Raw genomic sequence first — 23,132 nt, 5'->3', positions numbered from 1 at the left:
GGGAGGCATGTCGTCAGAACCGGCCTGAGGGGCGGGTGGGGGGGTCTGGGCATCCAGGTACCCCTCCTCCTCATACCACATCCCTCCGCCCGGCCTCCCCCCTCCGCCTCCCCCTCCGCCGCGACGCAGCCCTCGGCCAATAACACGAATGCTCTCAACCGTCTGGATGCGCTCTCCGGTTGGCTGGCGGTTGGAAAAGGCCCCAAGTGACTGGATAGGTGCTCCCTCGGTGCAGGGCGATACTAGCGTCTCAATACGGTGGTACTGCCCGCCCTCCCCGTCAGATGAGCCCCCACCATCCTCTACTCCTTTCTTTCCCTTATCATCCCTTGCTCCACTCACTCCTCCCTCCTCTGACCCACTGCTGGCCTTTCGGGAACCTACAGACGCTCTCCTCTCTCCTCCAACTGATCTGTCGCTTCCGTGATTCTTCCCCTGACTGTTTTGGACATCCTTCTTAGTCTTACTGCTTCCTACTGAGGAAGAGGATGGCTTCCGCTTTAACTCTTCCTCCTTCACATTTGCTGCTTTCTTCCCCACTCCGTAACCTTGGAAGCGAGAAACCGACGACGACGACGAAGAGAGGAAGTCCCCGTCGCCGCTGCTCCCCGACGGCGTGATGACGGCGTCCCAAGGATCGCCGCGGTATGCTGTGGGTGAAAGGTTGTGACCTACGGATGACCCTAAGCTCTTATGGTCATTGTTGATGCCCAAGGGATCGGAGGAGACACCCCCCGGTGTGTCCATGATTTCGTCCTGGGTGGGGGTGCCGCCGCTCTCATCCCTGACGGGAGTCCCATCCACCCCGTCTCCCCCCAACAAGGGGCTCCCGTCCCCCAGGCTGAGGCTGAACCCTGGGTTCCCCTGGAGGAACCTGTTGATCTTAGACTCAAGACTGGGAGGAGAGACCGAGCGGCTGGGGAGGAGGAGGGGGGGGAGGGGAGGTCTCTCGGTTTTTCTCCCAGTCCCTTGCTCCTCTGCTCCTCTCGGGTGTCTCTCGTTTGAGGCTGACGCTCTGGGCAGGTTTGGTCTGGCTGGGGGTGGTGGGTGTGGGGGGGCCCTTGGCTGCAGAAGAGTCTGGGGGGGAGTGGCTGGTAGAGGCGGAAGAGGAGCTCCCAGATCGCAGCAGAGAGGACAAACCTGAGGAGACAGGAACACAGAGGAGTCAGACAATGTGATCCAGTCCAACTGGGGACTGGTCTTTGCTGATGATCAGGTAGTATTATTATTCTCATCATTCCTTAAATGACTTGCAAACTATAAAGCTTCAGTAAGTGCCAAATAAAGAAATATGGAAAATGCTTCGGAACTGCTTTCCCCCTATTTTACAGAGTTATGTTGCCTATGTAAATGCCTTTCATGCAAGGTTTCTTAATTTGGTATTTCATGTAACTTGACTGACCAGGCCAGTCAATCAATAAATCAAATGACAATAATCCATATAAAGTTGTTATTGGTTAAATTATAGCCTAATGTTGAAGAGGTTTGGATACTTCTGTACCATCTTTGTATACAAGGACATTTATACAATTGTCTGCCATTCTCCTTTGCAATGTTTCTCAAGATCCATTTCCAACTCTTCCCACAGATTTTTTAATGGATTGATGTAAAACTTTTAGATTTTAAGCCAGTCCAGTGTGGCTTTGGCGGTATCTTTTTGGGGTCATTGTCCTGCTGGAAGATGAATCCCCGGTCTTTTGCAGCAAGTTTTCCAGGATCTCCATGTACATTGCAGCATTCATTTTGCCCTTCATCTTCACAAGCTTTCAATGCCCTGACACAAAAGCATCCACATAGCATGATGCTGCCAACTTTTGTGTTGATCAGTGGCAAAAACCCATGATTGAACCCATTTGAATTTCATTTCCACAAACTGTGAAAAAGTCAAAGGGGCTAAATGCTTTTAGAGCTACTACAATTCCATTGCACAGCCAAGTGCTTCATACAATTCCCATGTATGTACATTCCTTTACCAATACCATAGTAGATGAAAACCACTATGTGCATTCATTTACCAATACCATAGGAGATAGTGGTTTTTATGCGTATTAATTTACCAATACCATAGGAGATAGTGGTTTTTATGCGCATTAATTTAGCAATACCATAGGAGACAGTGGTTTTTATGTACATTCATTTACCAATACCATAGGAGACAGTGGTTTTTATGTACATTCATTTACCAATACCATAGGAGATAGTGGTTTTTATGTGCTGAGGATTTTGGGGGATTACAGAATCTTCTGTCCCTGCATTTATTCAGTACTCTTTATGCACAGTAGGTTAGTTGCAGCTCTTCCCCTCCTTACTTCAAGGCCAATCTGCTGCTGAATTAAACAGCCAAAAATAAAAACCCTGCAGCTAATAGGGGGAAAAATGGGGGGAAAACAGCCTGGGGCCTAAGGAGACAGACTGTTCAACATGCTGTTCTTTAACTCAACCAAATGAAGGTTGGCAGTCTAGGCAGTTGTTTTATTACTAACTTCAATACATTGGATTGAAGTAAGACATCAAATCCCATAAAGGACACAGAATAACTTATTGTGCAGTCAGATTCAAAATGAACAGTGCCTTGGGGAGGTAATTCCCTTTAAATGTGAATGTCCTTTCAGGGCATTGTGGCCTCCCAGAACAGAAACTTTAGCAAATGCCTACCATGTCCTAACATTACCTACATTACTGATTAGACAAAACAATATGCTATATAACTAAATAAGAAGAGGTGGGCTACATTCTCTGGTCGACCAAATCAGCAGATTGTATAAAATATGCTAGATGGGAGACATTCTGCAGCAGATGCAAGTTAGAGGGTTTAAGATCTTTCACAGCACCAAGTTGACCATTTGGTTCAAACTTAGACTGTATTCTTACAATTTCATTTAACAAATGCAAGTGAAGAGCTGCAACTCAACAACTGTATGCAAACAGGAAAAGTACATATGCAAAACAGTGCAGAGTCTCCAGGACCTGTAGCAAGTGATGCTTTTCTAAAGTTTAGAAAATACAGATCTGTCCCCACCACCAAGATTTAATCAAAGCACGTACTGGTCCAAACACTTAGACAGTCCCAGGACCCACACAAACTTCTGAACAGGAACCTTTCAAAGGCACGCTAAAATGACTGCAATTAAACATTTGACTCTGCAGTGCAATTGCTATTTTTACTTGGTCGCTGGTTACCACAGACTGTATGTTTCCCCTGTCACGTAGTCACAAACAGCTTTATTTATTTAAGTGTCATATCGTCTAATGTACATCTGACCCAAAATGACCCACATAGGAGTTCCGGTACTTTTTAGGCTGTCAGGAGCTGTGTGAGTGCACCCCTCTCAGTCCCACTCCTCAGTGTGCACAGAGGAGACAGATTCATCCCAATAACACCATCATACGACCAGTGTTAAAACGACAACTGCTGGAAAAGTCTTAAATACCAGGACTGTTGTTCCATTTACAGCGTGGCGTGTCACAGGAGTCACAATGTTGAGTTCATGACACACATCCCAAACCACAGTAGGCTGTAGTATATGGTGTTGGTGCAGAGATGACCATTTGCTTTGAATTGGCCCGAATTAAGTAGCCTTTACAGGGATAGAACTGGGACGTTGTAGGGAATTGCACAAAAGGCATATAGCCAAAAAAACTAATAAAAAGCTTGACCCCGGGGCCAGTAAAAAGTCAAGTCGGGACTAATCAAACTAGTCACTGTCCCGACCGGGCCATCAAAAAAAAAAACAGAGATTGTAAAGTAATCGCATTATAAACTTGACTTCCTCCAGTTATTTCGTAATCTGGCACACGCACAAAAATACCTTGCAGCTCCTTTCGCACGCCGTTGACCAGTCAAGAGTTGTCTGGTATTGTTTTTCAATAAAATATTTAAACTTGCACAAGTCGCTCAACTGAAGGCAGAGAAGGATAACTACGAGCTCAAACATTTTTACCGCAGTGCAAAAAATGATTTAACTGTTTCAACGTCAATGGAACTTCGATGCACTGGCATCTGTCCTGTCGTCTGTCGGACAAATGTGGGTCTTTTTTCAAAGGCACTGACAACTTTCAAAAACAATCCCTGACCAGCCATGCCAATAGCAAACAGCACCTGGTCAGCATGACAGCTAAGCAGGTGGCTGATAATCTGTCTTCAGGGCCTTTGGATGTATCAGGAATTTAAATGCAGATGCCCAATGGGTGATTGCACGACATACTGTATAACAACCAGTTATACAAATGGACCAACCAGTCGCCTTGTTCCCTGGGGTGAATGAGTTAGTGTTTTGTCTGAAAGTCAAATGCTTTTTTGACTTATTTTTTTATAAATTTTTTATATTTGGAAATGTTATGAAAATATACAAATATTTTGTTTTCATATCCAGAATTAATTTAGTAAATGATTAATCATGTTAAGTAACAAAAGTATTTGGTTCTATGTTGTAACGCTGATAAATTTCAACTTTTGGAAGTTGAAATTCCGGCCAGTAAGTTTCAAACCCACTGGCCCCAAAGGGAACGTTGAGCTCTGAAATAAATACTGGAATAAAATAATGCTCGAGTATTAGGTGACGGACATATTCTGAAATGGATCACTGTCTCAAAAAGGATTTGTTACCAGGCAAACCATTTATTGCTATACTTAAGTTTTTAAAAAAATTGGTAATTTGAAGACAGCTCGACACAAACAAGTGTGCCATTGTCGGATTCTCTGAGATTGGTTTAAGGCTTCATGTCTTGAGTTGTGTTTTGAAGTGAGACATGGTCTTGAATGCTTGGTTGAGCGGTACATTAACATCATGTAAGCACCATTGAGCCAGTGGTCTACTTCTACAAGTGCAATGTGTCCATGTTCAAGCTGCGCCACATACAATATATAACACATTGTTCTCCCTAATGGATCACACGATGAGTGTCAGGTCACCAATTCTATACTCATCCACAATAGAACGTGAGGAAAATGCATCCTCAGCCAATTTATTTTAATTGTGATGGTGCCTGTGTACTTTAATTAAAGCTGCCCACAAGAAGATTCTCAGTGGTGTTCTACCATTCCTCATTTCTCTATATATTTTATTTCATAATTGAACACACTGTGGAGCACTATGCAAGATGAGACAAAAATAAACTTTTTATAAAACACCTGCTTCTAATGCTGGAATCAATGTCTTTTTATATCAGGTTAACCAAAGTAGTAAGTGAAAGATTAATCCACTATCAAAACTAGTCGACAGCACTACTGATAATGAGTTAACCAGTTAAATAAGGTGGCTTGCCTAGAGCTACAATAAAACGTTGCAACGTTTGTCTCTGTTCTGTATGTTACTTCAGGTGAAACTGGAAACTGACTGGGCGTGTGGCTCTTCGGAAAATTACATCTGGTGAAATGTGGAATACAAAGTGTCTCTCACCCTGTGTGTGAGTCTTAGACAGGACGTTAAATATCCCTTCTGGGGTGACGTTCACTCTGGACAGGATGCTAGCAAGGGCTGGGCTGGGAGGGGTGGGGCCAACTGGGTTTTTGGAGGAAGATGATTGGCCAGAGGGGGTGGTGGGAGTTCCAGGAGACGGCCGGGACACTGGACTGGCTGCTCGACGAGAGGGACAAGGAGAAACAAAATCACATTCAAATACGTCCACGTCACAGTATCCATACATCCATCTGATCTGGCCAAGCACAACCACACACCTGTGTTCTTCATGGCCGACGTGATGCTGCTCAGGATGGAGCTGATTTTGCCCAGGTCCACATTGGCCAGGTTGACCCCCAGAGGAGCGCTGGGGCCACTGGGAGCAGTCACACCCGTGCTCGTAGGGGTGCTGGGGGTCACCATGCTGGGGGTGGAAGGGGTCGTCTTTTTCAGAGGGGAGTCGTTGGAGGTTGGAATGGGTGTGACGGGGGCAGGTTTCGCTGGGGGCTTGGAGGTGGTGGCCTTCAAAACAGTGGATTCTGAGAACGGTTTCTCATCTGACGGAAACACAAGGGGTTAAAAGGATTCATTCATTAGACGTTTTTGTCCAGATGTATTCTAACCGATTTCTCCCAGGACTGCCTCCACAACAAAGTCCTCACTAGAGGTTGACACAGGAATTAAATTTAATTTGTCTCATCTGGTAAATATTTCACACTATTGTTCTGAACCCATAAGAGTCATTTAACTTCGGCTCTTTCCTGAAGCGACAAACGCCGCTCCAGTCTTGTGCTCATTTCCTTCTCCGAAATAAGGTGAATGTAAACAGAGGTCACTTCAAAAACACGGTTGTTTCGTCACAAATTTAAATCATTTTTACAGTTTCTTACAACACTACAACAGGTTGCAGTACTCAAAGTAAAACTGTCTAGGCAGTCCTCAAAGTAAAAAGGGATGGGCACGGACAGAAGAATATTCCAATACCTGAACTTTATTTAGTATTTAAATACTTGTGTGTGTATTCAATTAACCCCCATTTGTTTTATGTATATGTCTTTTTTTGGTTGAAATAGACTTGAATGTTATCTAAAGACTTAAAATTCCAATCTAAAATGTTTACATATCACGATATAGATATAGATATATATATATATATATTTTAAAAAAAGAATACCGTTTTAAGTCGCTTTTATAACATGCACTCCTTCACAGGTGTTTGTTGTATACGTTCTTCAATCAAAGCGGTAGTAGGGTGGTCGGGACCAGTCAGTCAGAATGATGCAATATATACTTCTTAGCCTACTGTTAGCAAGTGGATGAAAGGCAACTAATTCGAGGGAAAATTTAATATATTTACTGAATTAATGCTACCTCCGGAAAAATATTTTGGCCACAAAACGCTACGTAAAGTTCAGCTGTGTAATCGAAAGTCTGTTGAGAGAGCAGAAAACAGTGAGTTAAGCAAATGGCATATCGCTGGCTAGCTTCGCTAACCAGCTTCTATAGACTCTTCCATCAAATTATCGCAATGTTGTGTGTTGATTAATAGTCTTCTACTTCTGTAGTTTTACATGTCAACCACACGACTACCTCCATACACGAAGTCGCTTTTGTGTCAGACAAACGGTCATTGAGCAGATGTTACACGAGAACACCACCCTGTCCTTCGCGCGTTATGTAGCAGCGCTCATGTGGTATCGGTAGGTTTTAAAAACATGTATTTTGGTTAACCGAATACTATTCGAATAACAACACATACTGTTTGGATAGTAAAATATGGTCCAATGCACATCTCTACTGAGAATACTAAACCTCTGTGCATTTTCAACTCAATTCATATTATTAGCCAAATTGTCTGCCTGCCACTTGTGGTTTAGGATGTTGTCCATTTCTCACATCCGTAATGTGTATAAAGTTCTCCATTCCGTAACAATGCTGTAGTTTCTCTCCCTTGTGACAGAAGCCTGCAGGACCCCCAGGTGTTATCTTACTGTGTCAACAACAAAGCTGTAACATCAGCGGTCCTCACCAGTTTTGTCAGTGTCCTCCTCAGACAGCTCCATGTCCTCCACATCTCTGTTGTCTCCTGCTCTGACCACCCCCACATCCCCCTCCTCCATGGCGCTTCCATCCAGGTCCGGGTCAAATCCCAGCCTCTCGCCTCGGCCTCCCCCTGTCCCCAGAAAGGGGGAGTCAGAGCCGGTGGGGGAGGGAGCGTCTTCAGATGGGGAGGGAATGGGAGAGTCCTCAGGACCGGGGAGTGAGGATTTGAGGGTGTCCAGCTTACGCTTGAGGTTGATTACACGGTTGGCAAAGGTTTTGTATGCCTGGAGAGGGAGACCGATACATACTGGGGTATGATAAGAGGCAGTCAGCTTTACTTTGATATGAAAAATCTAAATGAATAATTACATTTTTTATGGTCTTATTTGATTGATACTCACGTTGGCAACAATCTTGACCTCCTTGTACTGCATCTCATAGAAGACGTCTGCATTTCCCAGAGCCTCCAGCAGAGGGGGTCCAACAGTCATCTGGTTCTCTAGGAAAGTTACAAACTCCTGTAGCTTCAGACTTCCCTCTTCAAAGTCCTTAGCAAATTTGTTACCTCCAGCCTTGTCTGAAATAAGTGTGGGATTTAGGACAGGAGTTATAGAAGTAGTCATTCTCAATTCAAACAAGCTCACACTAGATGTGATAACATTTTGTATAAACCCAACCATAACCCTGTTTGTGATCTCTGACCTTTGAGCCTCTTCAGGGCCTCGGTGCTACAGACATCCACTCTGAGGGCTGTAAGTTGGGTCTCCCTCAGCTCCTCTTCCTCCCCTGAGCGCTTGTAACCAGCGAGCTGCTCGATGAATGACTGCGGCTGGGGTGTGAAGAGGGTTATTGTGCACCTCTTTACATGAACAAGGCAGGCCAAAATCACTTAAAATACATTTAGATCAAGACAAGAAAACACTTACTATGAAATCAGCCACAATCTTAGACTTGAGGGCAGCTTTAGGGTTGACTGGGGCTGCAGAACAAAAAAAAAATAACACATTAATGGAACACCCAGTTTCAGTGGGGAGAGACACAACCGCTAACAAAAAAAAAAGATGGTTACAAGAGCATAGCAAAGACTGACCTGGCGGAGGAGGTGTTTCTTTTGCTTTCTCCTTCTCCTTTTCTTTCTCCCTCTCTCGCTCCTTCCTGGTCAGGTTGGCTTTGAGCTGAGTGATGACTTCCTCAGGGTAGACATTCCTCTCTTCCCAGATTGTAAAGATACGCTCCACTGACTTGCGCACCTTCGGGTCTCTGGCAAAACAGGTCCGACAACTAAAGGTCAGTCTAATTACATGACCTAGGCAACAACAGTTAATACATAATTACATGACCTAGGCAACAACAGTTAATACATAATTACATGACCTAGGCAACAACAGTTAATACATGGTATCATTATATATTGATAATTATCTCAGACCGATTGTGCATGTCTTTTTGGCTTGAGTCATGTGTCGTATTGTTTTTGTTTATTCTGTCTCTGTATTATTGAAAATACACAAAGATAACTTTTCTATGATCAAATTTGGATTAGTGGAAATTAAAAGCATTAACAGAAGCTAAATTTTTATTAATTTCATGCCAAGGAATATATATACAAAAACAACAAAACAGTTATTGGAGAAAACATAAGCGCACCCTGTGTGTACAATTTTGTTGGTCTAGTAGCAAGATTAAATTTAGTTAACAACAGTATAGTGCTCGAGATATAAAGCATTCACTGGGTTCATATTTCAAGCAATCACTAACTTCTCTCTTGCATGGTTTGTATGACAAGTTTGGTTTGCTCTTGCCACCTGTTCACCAGGCAGTATTATAATGGACGTGGTGAGAAGTTAGGAGTTAGTAAATTCAGACAGTGACGCCAAACTTGTCTGCTGCGAGTATAGTCACACAGCTCAATCCACTTCTCCAGTCCGCCACCTTTTATGGTCAATGAACATGCAAGGAGAAAGCAATTATCGCAACATTGACTTTAGGAGGAAACATTTAATTGAGCAACTGTACATAATCTAAAATGGACACCTGGCTCAATTGGGGGGGGCGTCTGATTAACATAGGTAGTGTTCAGTGTCACGGCGGCATTAGGAATGTGATAAATGGAAAACTTTCATTCATGTTTTCAAAAATATTAAGAAAATCACAAAGACCAACTTATCTACATTGTGTTGCTGCTAGCGATCTTGCCTTTCATAATACTGCGTGTGTCAAATGTTCTAGTCCAATAACAAGCCAACACACTGAGACCAAGCTCATGCAAAAGTCTCTGTTTGTCAAGTCACAGAGTTACATGAGATAGCAACCTAGTCAATGGAAGATGGAATTAAAATCACAATTAAACAGGGAGGCTGGCTATTTTGCTACTAATCTGAATGGCGTTGGAAAGAAACAAAGCAACAAATTGGCCAATTTAATGCGACCTAGCAGGTTTAACAAAGTAAATGCCAGCTACAAAAGTACAGTTAAACTGAAAAAATGTATTTGCATCTATTACTAAATTAGTGTTTAGTGCACACTATAAATTGTGCATGCCATAGAACCAGGCATTCTCCACTCATTCAACTGCCGCAAATGCAATCAAAGATAATTTGCAACCTGCACATCACCATTATTCATTGCTTGAGCTGTCTGCTGCATTTAGTGCCCTGTTCAATTTGATAGAAACTAACAACTATAATCACTACCCTAGTCCTTTGTGATAGTATAACAAATATTTACTCCTGTCTTCTTAGTTTTTCACTTTTATAAAATCAAATGTTTTCCTGGTTGGTGCCAGTAGATTATATACAGTGCCACTTTCTCCACATTTTTGTGTTTTAAACTTAAATTGTTATTATTGATCAATATACATACAACATTGTCTAAGTCAAAAAGAAATTCTACTAATTAATCATCTTACAACTGAAATCTCATGTACGCAAGTATTCAGGCCCTTTGCCTTTAGATGCATCATGTGGCCCTATGAAATCTGCTTCATTTTTTCCTACATTCCATTTTTTCTGTTTTAGTTTATCAGAATTCTGCATTTTACGATTTATGCTAATATATCATCAGACAGTGTCTAATAATGTGAATGTATAAAACTTCAACAACTTTATGAGAACTAAATTTGTAATGATGCAACACAACACATTTCTTTTTTTATCAAGACAAGTTTTTTAGATTTCAAGTGTAAACAATAGTTACAGCGATAGTTAGCTAGATGGATAGGTAGACAGCTGGAAATTATGAGTTGCTGTATTTCACCACAAAAGCTCATCGTTTGGAATATCACAACTTGCATGCTGATAATTCACACTGCATAATGCAAATGTAGGCTTTTGCAACTGTTTATTAATAGGCTGTTCATATGTTGGTCGAACACACAGGGTTGGTTAGTTTGACCCAGGCTGCTCTCATTTTCGGGCAACACTACTTCCTGTATGTGTATGTAATGCCTTACTAGAAATAGCCATCGCTTTCTTTGCCTTTCTAAGGGATGTCAGACTCCACGCACACAGCCACAAGGTATTCAGTAAATCCTTGTCTCGTTTCTGCTCATGCGCTTGCTCTAGTAACGGTCGTTTGAAGAGGCGTGCTCTAGTAACGGTCGTTTGAAGAGGCGTGCTCTAGTAACGGTCGTTTGAAGAGGCGTGCTCTGGCTAACACATTGCTTTCCCTTGGTCTTCACATGAGCTTTAGACTAACTAGTCATCACGTATTTTTACGGGTCCAATAAATAATAAGCTGACGGAATTTGCAAAAAACCTTACCGCCTGACTTATAATACTCCTCTGGGTATTGTTCAGCTCTGAATTCAGCGGTTAAGGTTCAACAATTTTAGTATTTTGACGACTTGGCTGTCCTCTTCGACATCTTTCTCTAAGTGACAGCCAAGTTGTGAGGTGATGTAAGGGTCCCATGCATAATCTGTGATCATTGCCAAAGGTGCTTCTACCAAGTTCTGAATAAAAGGTGTAAATACGCACGTACATTAGAGCAATCGTTTTTAGTATCAAATAAATTGGCACACATTCCTAAATGTGTTCATAAGTATTAATTATAGATTGTGTATAGATTCAATGCAAATTATTATATTTAATCGATTATCAGGTATCTAACAAAAAATAAATCTGGAGAAAGGGAAGGCATCTGAATACTTCCCTGTAGGCTCAACAGATTTAATTAAGAAATGATTATTTTGCAACCATAGTCTCCATCTAGAACACACTGAACTTGAAGCATGCAAACTTTTAGTGATAAATTAGTTTACCTCTGTTGTGTACATTTAACATTATTATTCAGTTGTATTGGTGAAAACAGACTGATATAGTATGACCAACAACCCCTGGACACAACCGAAATATAAAGTTCAGTTCACTCACTTGACCATTAGGGCAGCATTGGGGAGAACCTCAGCAAAGGCTGAGCGGAAGACAATGGCGTTCTTCCTCTTGCAGTTTTGGATGACATCATTAGCCAGGTAGAATAGATTCAGACGGTGGTTGGTGTCCGCTGATGGAGAAGAGGAGAAGGTTTAGTGGGCCCTCATCTGATGTTTGTTTTTAACCACAACCTAACAGCTGGCAATATAGAAATGTGACCTTAGATGTTTAAAGGAAATAATTAAAAGAAAAGAAATGCTTACAGTAATTAACAGAATTGTGAAGCAGACTACCTGTGATACGGTGTCATGACTAGTTGAAATTCACTTTCCGGTCTAATGCCTAAATAATACATAGATACAATCATCATAAATGCAGAACACTTTCCCCTCACAGATGTTTTTGTCCAACTGTGTGAACTGAGCTTTGACAAAAAAATAAAAAATGAAATAGGCTGGCAAAGCAGATAAGGTTAAGTCCAACATGACCTTAAATATTAAGCCTGGTTGTTGAACATCATACAGTAGCTTGACAGGTCTAACCCTAACCCAATCTACTCAAAGAGCAAAATAATGTCTCTAACATTCACCATCAATACCAAACATCATCTTGGTACTATACAGTGGATATACAGTGGGCACAGAAAGTCACCACCCCTTTTTAAAATGTTCACCTTTTACTGCCATGCAGCCTGAAATGAAAGGACATAAAGGCACAAGTCAGGGGATAGAAAGGCACAAGTCAGGGGATAGAAAGGCACAAGTCAGGGGCTGGATATAAAAAGATTTCAAAGGCTTTATCCATCCCTTGGAGCACAGTAAGACCATTATTAAGAAGTGGAAGATGTTTGGCAACAGGCAAGGAGACTGATCAGAGGCTACCAAGGAGCCAATGGCAACTTTGAAGGAGCTTTATGGCACATATTGGCCTCTATTGGGAGGGCAGCAAGTAGAAAAATAAAAAAGACTCCTCAAAAGACAACATCAAGTCTTGTTTGAGCTTTTTCAAAAAACACATTTCAGATACCGAGACCAAGCGACAAAAGTGCTGTGGTCAGAAGAGACCAAAATTTAACTTTTTGTCCTGAACACAAAACAATGCTTGGCTACAACCCAATACATCTTTCCGCCCACCATGCCTATAGTAAAGCACAGCAGTGGGAGCATCCTGTTGTGGGGTTATTTCTCTTAAGCAGGGACTGGAACACAAATCAGAATAGATGGGAAAATAGACAGTGCAAAATACCAAAAGATTCTTCAGGAGAATATGCAGCCTCCTGCCAGGATGTTTAAAATGGGAAGTAGGTTAACGTTTCAACATGACAATGACACAAAGCACACCGCCAAAGCAACCATATACCAGGTGTAGGACAAGGTGAATTTCCTTGAGAGGCCATGTCAGGGCCCAGACCTAAATCCCATCGACAATCTGTGGAATGACGTCAAGATTGCAGCCAATTGGCAGTGATGCAATTTGATGCTTCACTTTCATAACTTTGTGGGGTTTCCATTCACTTGGAAATTTTGGGTTACTGTAAATGAAGTACGAATTGGCACGGATAGTCAAATACCTGAAATTTGTTTAGTAATCGAATCCTGTGTATTCAATTAACCCAATTTTTTAAACATATGTATTTTTTGGTTGAAATAAATAGACTTATGTTATTTTTCTAAATACTTTCCAATCTAACATTTTGACATATGACGATATACCATGACATTTAAAAACAGCATAATGTTTTAATTGTTTTTTTTAAAACATGCGCTCCTTCGCACATTTGTTCTTTACGTTCCTCAATCAAAGCGGTAGTGGGGTGGTCGGGACCAGTCAGTCAGAATGACGTAATATATACTTCTTAGCCTACTGTTATAGCATGTGGATGAAAGGCAACTAATTCAAGGGAAGATGGAATATATTTACTGAATTAATGTTACCTCCAGAAATAATATTTGTAGGGGCTACATCCCTCAGACATGGTCACATGGACATCCTCGCTAGCGGGAGCCCTCGAGTGGATGTTTAGCAGGACGGACAAGCGACGATGGATGGATGATGATGGATGGGTGATGAGGATGGAGGGCATGGTCCGGACAGACAGAAAAGTGGCCTGGACGTCAGCATCCTGCTCTAACTGGATGTATATTGAAGCGAACAGGATGTCTTGTGTATGAGAATATTTTGAACGTAATAAAATGGAGTTGAGAATGAGGCAATCAATCAATCAAATTATGACTATTATCCAATGACAATATGTATTCTTTCTGTGATTATTATGCTAGAATTCAGGCTAGGCTGCACTGTTTTCTTCGATTGGGGAAAGTGTTTTATGTTTTGTTTAAGGTAAAAACTACACTGAAGTCTTAAGATGTTTTACTATGTTGTGTTTTTATTGCACAAAGTCTATTTAATTTAACTTTGTAAAAATATGTCTTGGTTAGGCTATAGTTTACAGTGTTATGTACATTATCATTTTATTTTTTGCTTAATTCTTATTACATAGATGTCAGGCGCTATGTGACAAGAATTTCTATGTGCAGGATGACACTGTTGTTCAGTGCATTTAATAAAACTGAAACTTAAACCTTAAACTTTTTTACTATACTGAAAAAAACATCAATTGAAAGATAATCCGTCTTTCAAGTCTTATTTTATTTCATTCTTTTCCACTTTTGTCATGTCAAAATAATGAATAATAATAGTAATTTCTGACACAAAATGTTTTTGATTTATAAAATAGAAATACAAATTCACCACAAAACAATAATGGCCGTGTAAGTCCTACAAATAGAAAATTATTAACAAAGAAATGCAAATACAATTGCACATGGCCATATTTTAATGTTTGTCCACATACATCTTAATCAGAGACACCTTAATTAACTTTTCCAAATTACATTACACACAAATGTAAAGCAAAAACATGGATACAAAAAAAAGTATCCTTTTGAGATTACTAATGTTATTGCCCCACTACAAGAACACACGTAATTTTGTGCTTCAAACATTTGACTATTAGTTTTATGTGAACTTCTAACTGGGAGCGCCAATTTGGCCAATCAGCTGCTTCAAAGCCTCTTACATCATTATTCTTAATACCTTTAAATGGTACATTTTCCACTGCACATGTAGAATTGCCATATGTAATGCATTTGCATTAATAGCACACCGATAAATTCTACCTTTACATATATATTCTTAATACATTTTTCTGCCCTCCTCCATCTGCACTTCTGATTAGGTGCAAACTGCATTTCGTTGTACGGAATGACAATAAAGTTTAATCTAATCTAATCTTAACAGGCAGTAAGCGTCAGAGATCCAGTGTAGGGATCTGGTGCAGATCGAGGCTTTGGCTATCAGAAGACAATGCAAGACCGTATGTTTTAGGCTTGGGAGAAATACCATAAATGGGTAGCTCGAAATATAGACTTATTTCCAAAAAAATTCTACATTAACATTTTGTGTGCCTTCTATGCATGGTTCTAAATAATAAATAAACCAAACAAAAATGTTAAAAAGGTAATTTAACAGAATTGAAATGTTATGGTCTGAGGCATGACAAATAAAAAAAACTAGGTACACAGGGATTGGTCAGTGTTTCCTAATAAAATCTAGTTTAAATTTAGACTAGATTCTTACAATAGTCCGGTTGCACAAACAATCTTACCCACTTACTGGGCCAAGTATAGGGTCACAGTGTTCAATAACTCCATAACCATGACTAATAAGCACATGAAAAGGCTGACCCCATTTGGCTAGCTGTCATGTCTGAATAGGCCAAAATTAGTTGACTATTTCAACTCTGTTATCAAACAAAGTAAGGTTGTGGCATTGCATGTTCCATGTTGTTAAAGCAAGCCTCATAATTGACTATAGCTCTGTCACAAGATGTATTTGTATTTCTATAATTAGAAACCTATATAAATGAATGGCAGGTTAATGACCATTACAGTAGTCAATTTGCTGATGAAATTAAATGTTTTGAAAATGAAAACTACATACACTGGATTAATTTAACAACCAATCATCTCAAAAACCTTCCAACCTTGGCAATCCATTCAGGTGACAAGCTAAATTTAAACTACAAGCACTTCACACAGTAGATCACTACCATTCAATTCTATGGTTTCTAGGTCCAACGTGAAATACTGATATCTTGGGCTTAGACTATACTGAATGTGCCATGCACAACAGCCGGAGGATTAGGTCAGATATCAAACAATATTGGGGCCTGCGCTACCATACATGGTTCTGATCCTAATAAGACCAGAGAATATATGTACCAAAATATAAATGACACCAGAAAATGTTGGTACCAAAATATAATTTAGGGTTATTTACACCATATTGATAACTGCAACAGCAGTCATTCTGATGTCATTTACAAGTAGCCAACTGTATACTAAAGAACTGACAATGTAGCATGAATGTATATATTCAAAGCTCTACTCAGCAACTTGTGCAGAACAGCTGATATATTCTTCTGATTAGGGTAAGTTCTAGTAAATGGTACTTAAGCCTTTAATTAAACATTTCATCTCAGTAGGGAAAGGAAGTAATTCATTATTAAATCAAACAATAGTGCTTGAAGGAAACATCCCCACAGGAGATGAATATGGGAAAGATAAGTTTGAACTTAAACAACCATATGGAACATGTGAAGAAATCACACAAAAATCTAAAATCCATGTTTTCCTATCCTTTTCTAAACCCAACATTGACCTCAATAATCAATCTTGCATGCCTAAATATAACATATCCCTAACACAAACCCTAAAAGTAACCCACATTTTTACTAAGTCCAAAAAGGTCCCCAACTCAGTCTGAAATGACCACACACATACCAAATAGATCTAAAACAGTCATCATTAGGAGTATCCAATATCTTAACAGTAGTGCAATAATAAATGTTGCCATTTTGTTTAAATTCTCACAGCTTCATATTTCAAACTTATAAGAAACAAGTGGCCTAAGGGGGTTCAGTGTGGTCAAAGCAACTGCATCCACTACATATCTAGTGCTAGCGCTTTGTAGCAAACATTTTGACTGTAGGTTTCCCCTCTGTCTGCCTGAAAATTAAGGAGCAAGGCAAACAAATAGAACAAAGTTATATTTTTGCTTGTTGTTGCACCAAAGCATTTTGGTTGTAACTTACATGGCCACAGTCGTACACGTAAGGTGTCCAGTTTAATCAGGATGAATGCTCTTTCTGATAAGAGTCTGGCGGTTACCCGAGATGCCACGTTCCAGATTGCAAAGCCACGTCAACCATCACTAAATCAATCATGGGCCAATGGTCCCTGATGACATATACATTTTTTATTATTTTATTAATTCTGTGGTTTATATTAAAAGCTATGATATGACCACCCAACGCTCCCTAATGGAGCCTCGTCCTTGACTTGTCTGGGTACCAAATTTAGAGAGTTTAGCTTCCCACAAAGATGTGTGATGATGGACACAAATTGTAGGGGGGACAAATGTGTTCAGATAACGGTTTTCATTTTGTAAATTGAATAAAGGTAGAGTAAGCATACCTATTTGGCCCTCCTCCTTTTTTAGCACAACATTAGAATGTGTCCAACATGTCTGAATGCATTAGTGCATTTTATAATTGTTTGAAATAATTCAGTTATTTAGAATAGTAATTAACAAACAAAATGTCCTGAAATAATTTTTAATACTTGTAAATGAAAGAATATACATCTTTAACTCTAAATCCTGAAATCGGCTTATTTGGAACACCCAGGAGTTTAAAGGTTACTCTAGGTTACGAAAAACGGGCCAGACTTCACATACAGCTCCGGAAAAATTAAGAGACCACTGCACCTTTTTCTTGCCTTTCCAAAATAGTTGAAAAGGAAGGTTTTGAGAGAGGAACAGAAGCATTCAATTTGCAGTGGTCTCTTGAGTGAGGAACAGAATGGTTAAAATTAAGAGACCACTGCAAATTTAAGGCTTCTGTTCCTCACTCAAAACCTTCCTTTTCAACTTTAAGGAAAGAAATAGGTGCAGTGGTCAATTTTTTTTCCCAGAGCTGCATTTTATGAAACTCCTTTCTCTCACGTGAAGAAAAGGTGTAAGTGAAGTCATCAAACATTAAATTCTATATTCACTTTGTTATGAAACAATTGTGCAACATATTACAAAAGTCCAATGTATGGTTGTGTGTACAGAAAAAAAGCTATGTAGGCAAGTATTGGGTGCTGCATAACTTTCTTAAATTATATATTTTTTTAAGTGCTGGTTCACTTAGGATCCCAGTAACCAGATATTAGGTTTTTGTTAGATCCGATAAAAACACTTTTGACAGAACTGTATAGTCTACTGCTATTCATAATGATATTCCTAATTAGAAAGTCAAGACAAGCAGGGCAGAACAAGAAGCGCAAAAGTCTCTCCCAGACTATGATGCCATTTCTCAGAAAATTGGTGGGCATTTATTTGTTAAAAAGCACATTGCTTCAACACACAGATGGACGGGCACAGTTATTAAAATATTCTAAATGAAGTTAGTATTCAGAGTTTCCTCTCTTATTGTAATAACAGAAGCAGCCCGCCGCTGCTAAAATGTGATGCCCCACCACAGAAAAACCATCATGAAATTAAAAAAAATCCCCAAGCTGAGGGCAGTTTACCATTGCACGCAGTTTAATATTGCACTAGTATCAGAGCAACAACATCCTGACCCGATGTTCTCAAGCCTTGGAGTGAGGTCAACGAAACAGCTCGATACAGTCATGCAGACAGCATTAGAGATTCTTCAGCAGCAATAAAGCTACGGGCACACAGCCCGCTCGCTCAACTCGCAAAATCTCTGGCAAGCCGTCACGTAGGCGCGTATCTTCCTTATTTATGCTAGCAACAACCAGTAAAGGGTAAGCATCAGTCTGTGCAAATATTAATTATTATAAAACATTTATTTCATTTTACATGATGCATGTATCACTCACCAGTGATCTCAACGATCTCTGAAACCTTCCATGCGTAATTTTTTTTATATTCTCTCTCTGTATGAAGCCAAATAATCACAATAAATAATGGGGAAACATGACACCACAATTATAAACGCATGAACAAAACATTTATATCTAACAAAATGTTAGATTCATTTATCAAACACAGATATTTATGCTATACGTTTATACAGCGGTCAAGAGGTAAGTCTTTTTTTTTTTTTGCTGAATGTGTATATGCACCATATTATTTAATAATGTACAGTATAAAAAGATATTGTAATAATTTAACAATTTCAGTGGCTACACCATATGACAAAAAGTATCCAAGTCATGCCAGGTCAATTTTACATCTCCAAGAGATGCGTTCAGAAGAACAGGATGGTTGACTATTATGACACACTGAGCCAAATTATTTTAAGTTAACATTGCTTCACAATGACGTGTGGAAATGTGCATTTTGAACTTATTTACTTTTCCATATCTAATGTTTTCATTGGACACAGAATACTATGTAACATCAACAGCCCCTATGAAACATTCAAGCACCTTTGCAAAACATGCTGCATTCCACATTTACATCTCAAAGCAGGTGATAGGTGTTACTCAAAACATAGCAGGATGCTGTCTCTCTTCTATGCAATAGGAAAGTTCATTTCAAATATGGTAAGGGAGGCCTATTAATGTATAGAAATATTATTTAGGCAGTATTAAGGTGCTTTCCCTGGAATATTCCATTGTACATGGAATGACCCAATGCAAGTTCCAAACCTGAACTTCAGACATATCAAAACTGTTTATATTTTCCACCTTGTCATGCATATAAAACACATTAGAACACAACACTAAATGTTTAAATCCTTAGTTATAAAACAGGTTTAATGTTGATAATGAAGCATAGAAAATAAAAAATTACTCAGGTCAGGCACTTTTTTTTAATTATTTTATCAGTGCTTTCACTGACAGTTGAAATTAAAGGAGACATGTGAAGAGGGGATATAGCAGTAAAAAGCAGTGACGGGTATTGAACCCTGGTGTATGGGCGGAGAGCCACATGCATGGAGCTAGGAGAGTAAACACTGGACCCCAGCTCCGCACATATTGTACTTATTATTGGGCTGCTAACATTCACGCTGACCAGTTTCGGCTTGACAATGCTATGGCCCGCTGGCTTAGAACTGGTAGAGATTGTCACTGATTTTCCAAATACTCTATGATCTTGTCAGATGGAGAAATCATATCACAACCCAATATGCATGGCATACTTCTAATGTAATTCAAAACGTAAGACCAATGATATTCATGCTCCTCATAGTATGAAAACTCTACTTCGCCTGTCCTAATATTGATAATATCTTTGAGCAATGGAGAAACTAGGGGATTCATACATAGGAGCCTTTGACTTACTGGGGGAAATAACTTTCAGATATACAGATTAGAGATTAAGTCAGAAAATATCTTCTTGCATTTCAATTTATATCCTGCTTGCATGACACATTTCAACCTGTCCAACCACCCTAAACAAAAACCATCAGGGCAAGGTGAAGACAAACAAGGCAAAAGCTGAGAGACATTGAAAATGGTACAGTCAGCTCCAGATATTGCTGTTCAACACAAGATCTTAACCCGGTTTACACTAATCCAAAAGTAAATTACACTGAACAAAATTATAGACGCAACACTTGTTTTTGCCCCCATTTAGCATGAGCTGAACTTTCTCTATGTACACAAAAGTCCTATTTCTCTCAAATATTGTTCACAAATCTGTCTAAATCTGTGTTACTGAGCCTTTCTCCTTTGCCGAGATGATCCAACCACCTCACAGGTGTGGCATATCAAGATGCTGATTAGACAGCATGATTATTGCACAGGTGTGCCTTAGGCTGGCCATAATAAAAGGCCACTCTAAAATGTGCAGTTCCATCACATAGCACAATGCCACAGATGTCGCAAGTTTTGAGGGAGCGTGCAATTGGCATGCTGACTGCCGGAATGTCCACCAGAGCTGTTGCCTGTGAATTGAATGTTCATTTCCCTACCATAAGCAGTCTCCAAAGGCGTTTCAGAGAATTTGGCAGTACATCCAACCAACCTCACAACCGCAGACCATGTGGCCCGGGACCACACTGGCCCAGGAACTCCACATCCAGCATCTTCATCTCCTAGACCAGCCATCCGGACAGCTGCTGCAACAATCCATTTGCATAACCAAAGAATTTCTGCACAAACGGTCAGAAACCGTCTCAGGGAAGCTCATCTTCATGCTCGTCATCCTCATCGGGGTCTCGACCTGACTGCAGTTCGTCGTCGTAACCGACTTGAGTGGGCAAATGCTCACATTCGATGGCGTCTGGCACTTTTGGAGAGGTATTCTCTTCATGGATAAATCCCAGTTTTCACTGTACAGGGCAGATTGCAGACAGCGTGTATGGCGTCATGTGGATGAGCGGTTTGCAGATGTCAGCGTTGTGGATCAATTGGCCCATGGTGGCGGTGGGGTTATGGTATGGGCAGGTGTGTGTTATGGACAGTGAACACAGGTGCATTTTATTGATGGCATTTTGATGGCACTGTTGTGTCATTTGTTGTGCCATTCATCCACGACCATCACCTCATGTTGCAGCATGATAATGCACGGCCCCATGCAAGGATCTTAACCCAATTCCTGGAAGCATGAAAACATCCCAGTTCTTGTATGGCCAGGATACTCACCGGACATGTCACCCATTGAGCATGTTTGGGATGCTCTGGATCAGTGTATGCGACAGCATGTTCCAGGTCCACACCTGTGAGGTGGATGGATTATCTTGGCAAAGGAGAAGTGCTCACTAACACAAATTTGTGAACAATATTTGAGAGAAATAGGCCTTGTGTGTACATAGAGAATGTCTTAGACCTTTGAGTTCAGCTCATGATAAATGGGGGCAAAAACAAAAGTGTTGCGTTTATAATTTTGTTCAGTGTACATAGGACCTTTCCAGATGGTCTTTGTATGACAACACTATCCATTTGTGAGGCTCTCAAACTTGTGATTTTGCTTGAATCAGATCGGTTACCAATTATCCTGGGAGTCTCAGAGGCTGAGAACAGACTACCCAAATCCAAACAACAAGCATCTTTGATTCATGTTGACTAATGAAATGTATCTTGATGGGACCACTTTATTTTTCCTATCAAGTAAAATTTGGCTCAGCAAAAGTACACTTTCGAGAGAAAATGCAACGTCAGAGTTCTGGTTTTGACTCGTTGACAGCAGGGGGCAGTATGAAAAAGTATGCACAAATAATAATAATAATAATACAATAACAAGAATAAACTCAACCGTAAGTCCTCTAAACGTTCAAGAATATGGACAACAGCATACTTTTCTATAAACAACAAAACAATCGTGTGATCTGCCATGGCACGTCACATCATAACAATGTATACAATGACTAATTCAACACCCAGCTCAGCCAGGTCTATGGGCCTACACCAGATTTCCTAAGGCATAGCTCTATGCTCACTTAAACAACTGGTAACTGTTTTGCCAGGGCCTAATATAGTGAGTTCTGAAATGTTTTCTAGTTAGCGAATTGAACAAGTTAGCTAACAATTGAACGTTACCAGGCTCGAGGTGGCATTTCAATCTGTCTGCGTTTCTACGACAACAACGCGTGCTGTGCACAAACTACAGTAGCCGTATGGCTAGTCAAGCCTAGAGATGAAAGATGCACGACGAGGAGCTAGTTTAAATAGTTAGCTACATTAGCTAACATTAACTAGATAACATGTAGCTAACTGCCTAGCTATGTTCTACCTACACAGCGCACGCTGTATTATTACAGTACTGGCTGCCATACTGTCTGTAGTTTACTTTTCAGACAGATTGATTGTACATTAATAACTTATTGGAGTAACCATAACCACAACGTGAGTATGGGAATATTGCATTACATGGGCAGCTAGCTAATTATGAAAATGCAGTGGAGCAGGGAATTGTAGCTACCTAACGGTAGCGGTTTTGCTAACTTGCTAGCAGTTAACGTTAGCTAGCTAGCTATCAATCGAGGGTCAACTTAACTCACATTTCTTGAGCCACTTCATCCAGTAACGAACGATAAGGCTGTGGTACTTTTTATTTTCAATGCACCATGTCGACAGTCCTTGTATAGACTCCATAGTGTTGGATACTCCTTGAAATCGGCGGTCCAGAGTAGCCTCCAAAGCGCCGCGGCCACCGTGGCCGCTAGCAGCTCCAGAACCTGCCGCCATTATTCCAGTTCTCTCTGCTGTCTGTTACTGCAGACTTCTATATTCTGCAGATACCGCGATGAGTGAAGGGAGGAGCATGACACACTGGAAGACACACCCCCTCGTAT

At 40.3% G+C, this 23,132-nt stretch overlaps 1 protein-coding gene across 1 annotated transcript; it reads right to left on the bottom strand.

Annotated features, from left to right (window-relative positions):
* Positions 1-747: 747 nt before the first annotated feature.
* Positions 748-23,063, bottom strand: rprd2b (regulation of nuclear pre-mRNA domain containing 2b). Its single transcript, XM_020041295.3, has 10 exons — positions 22,839-23,063; positions 11,816-11,945; positions 8,533-8,702; positions 8,369-8,421; positions 8,145-8,271; positions 7,844-8,019; positions 7,429-7,726; positions 5,678-5,956; positions 5,400-5,576; positions 748-1,140 (listed from the first exon to the last, which is right to left on the bottom strand). Exons 1-10 carry the CDS (start codon positions 23,023-23,025, stop codon positions 890-892), a joined length of 1,848 nt encoding a protein of 615 aa, XP_019896854.3. The 5' UTR covers positions 23,026-23,063; the 3' UTR covers positions 748-889.
* Positions 23,064-23,132: the final 69 nt, after the last annotated feature.

Source organism: Esox lucius, chromosome 20 (genome assembly GCF_011004845.1).
Source record: "Esox lucius isolate fEsoLuc1 chromosome 20, fEsoLuc1.pri, whole genome shotgun sequence".
Taxonomy (NCBI): domain Eukaryota; kingdom Metazoa; phylum Chordata; class Actinopteri; order Esociformes; family Esocidae; genus Esox; species Esox lucius.
The sequence above is the reverse complement of the archived record's forward strand: the minus strand, read 5'-3'. Positions and strand labels throughout refer to the sequence as shown.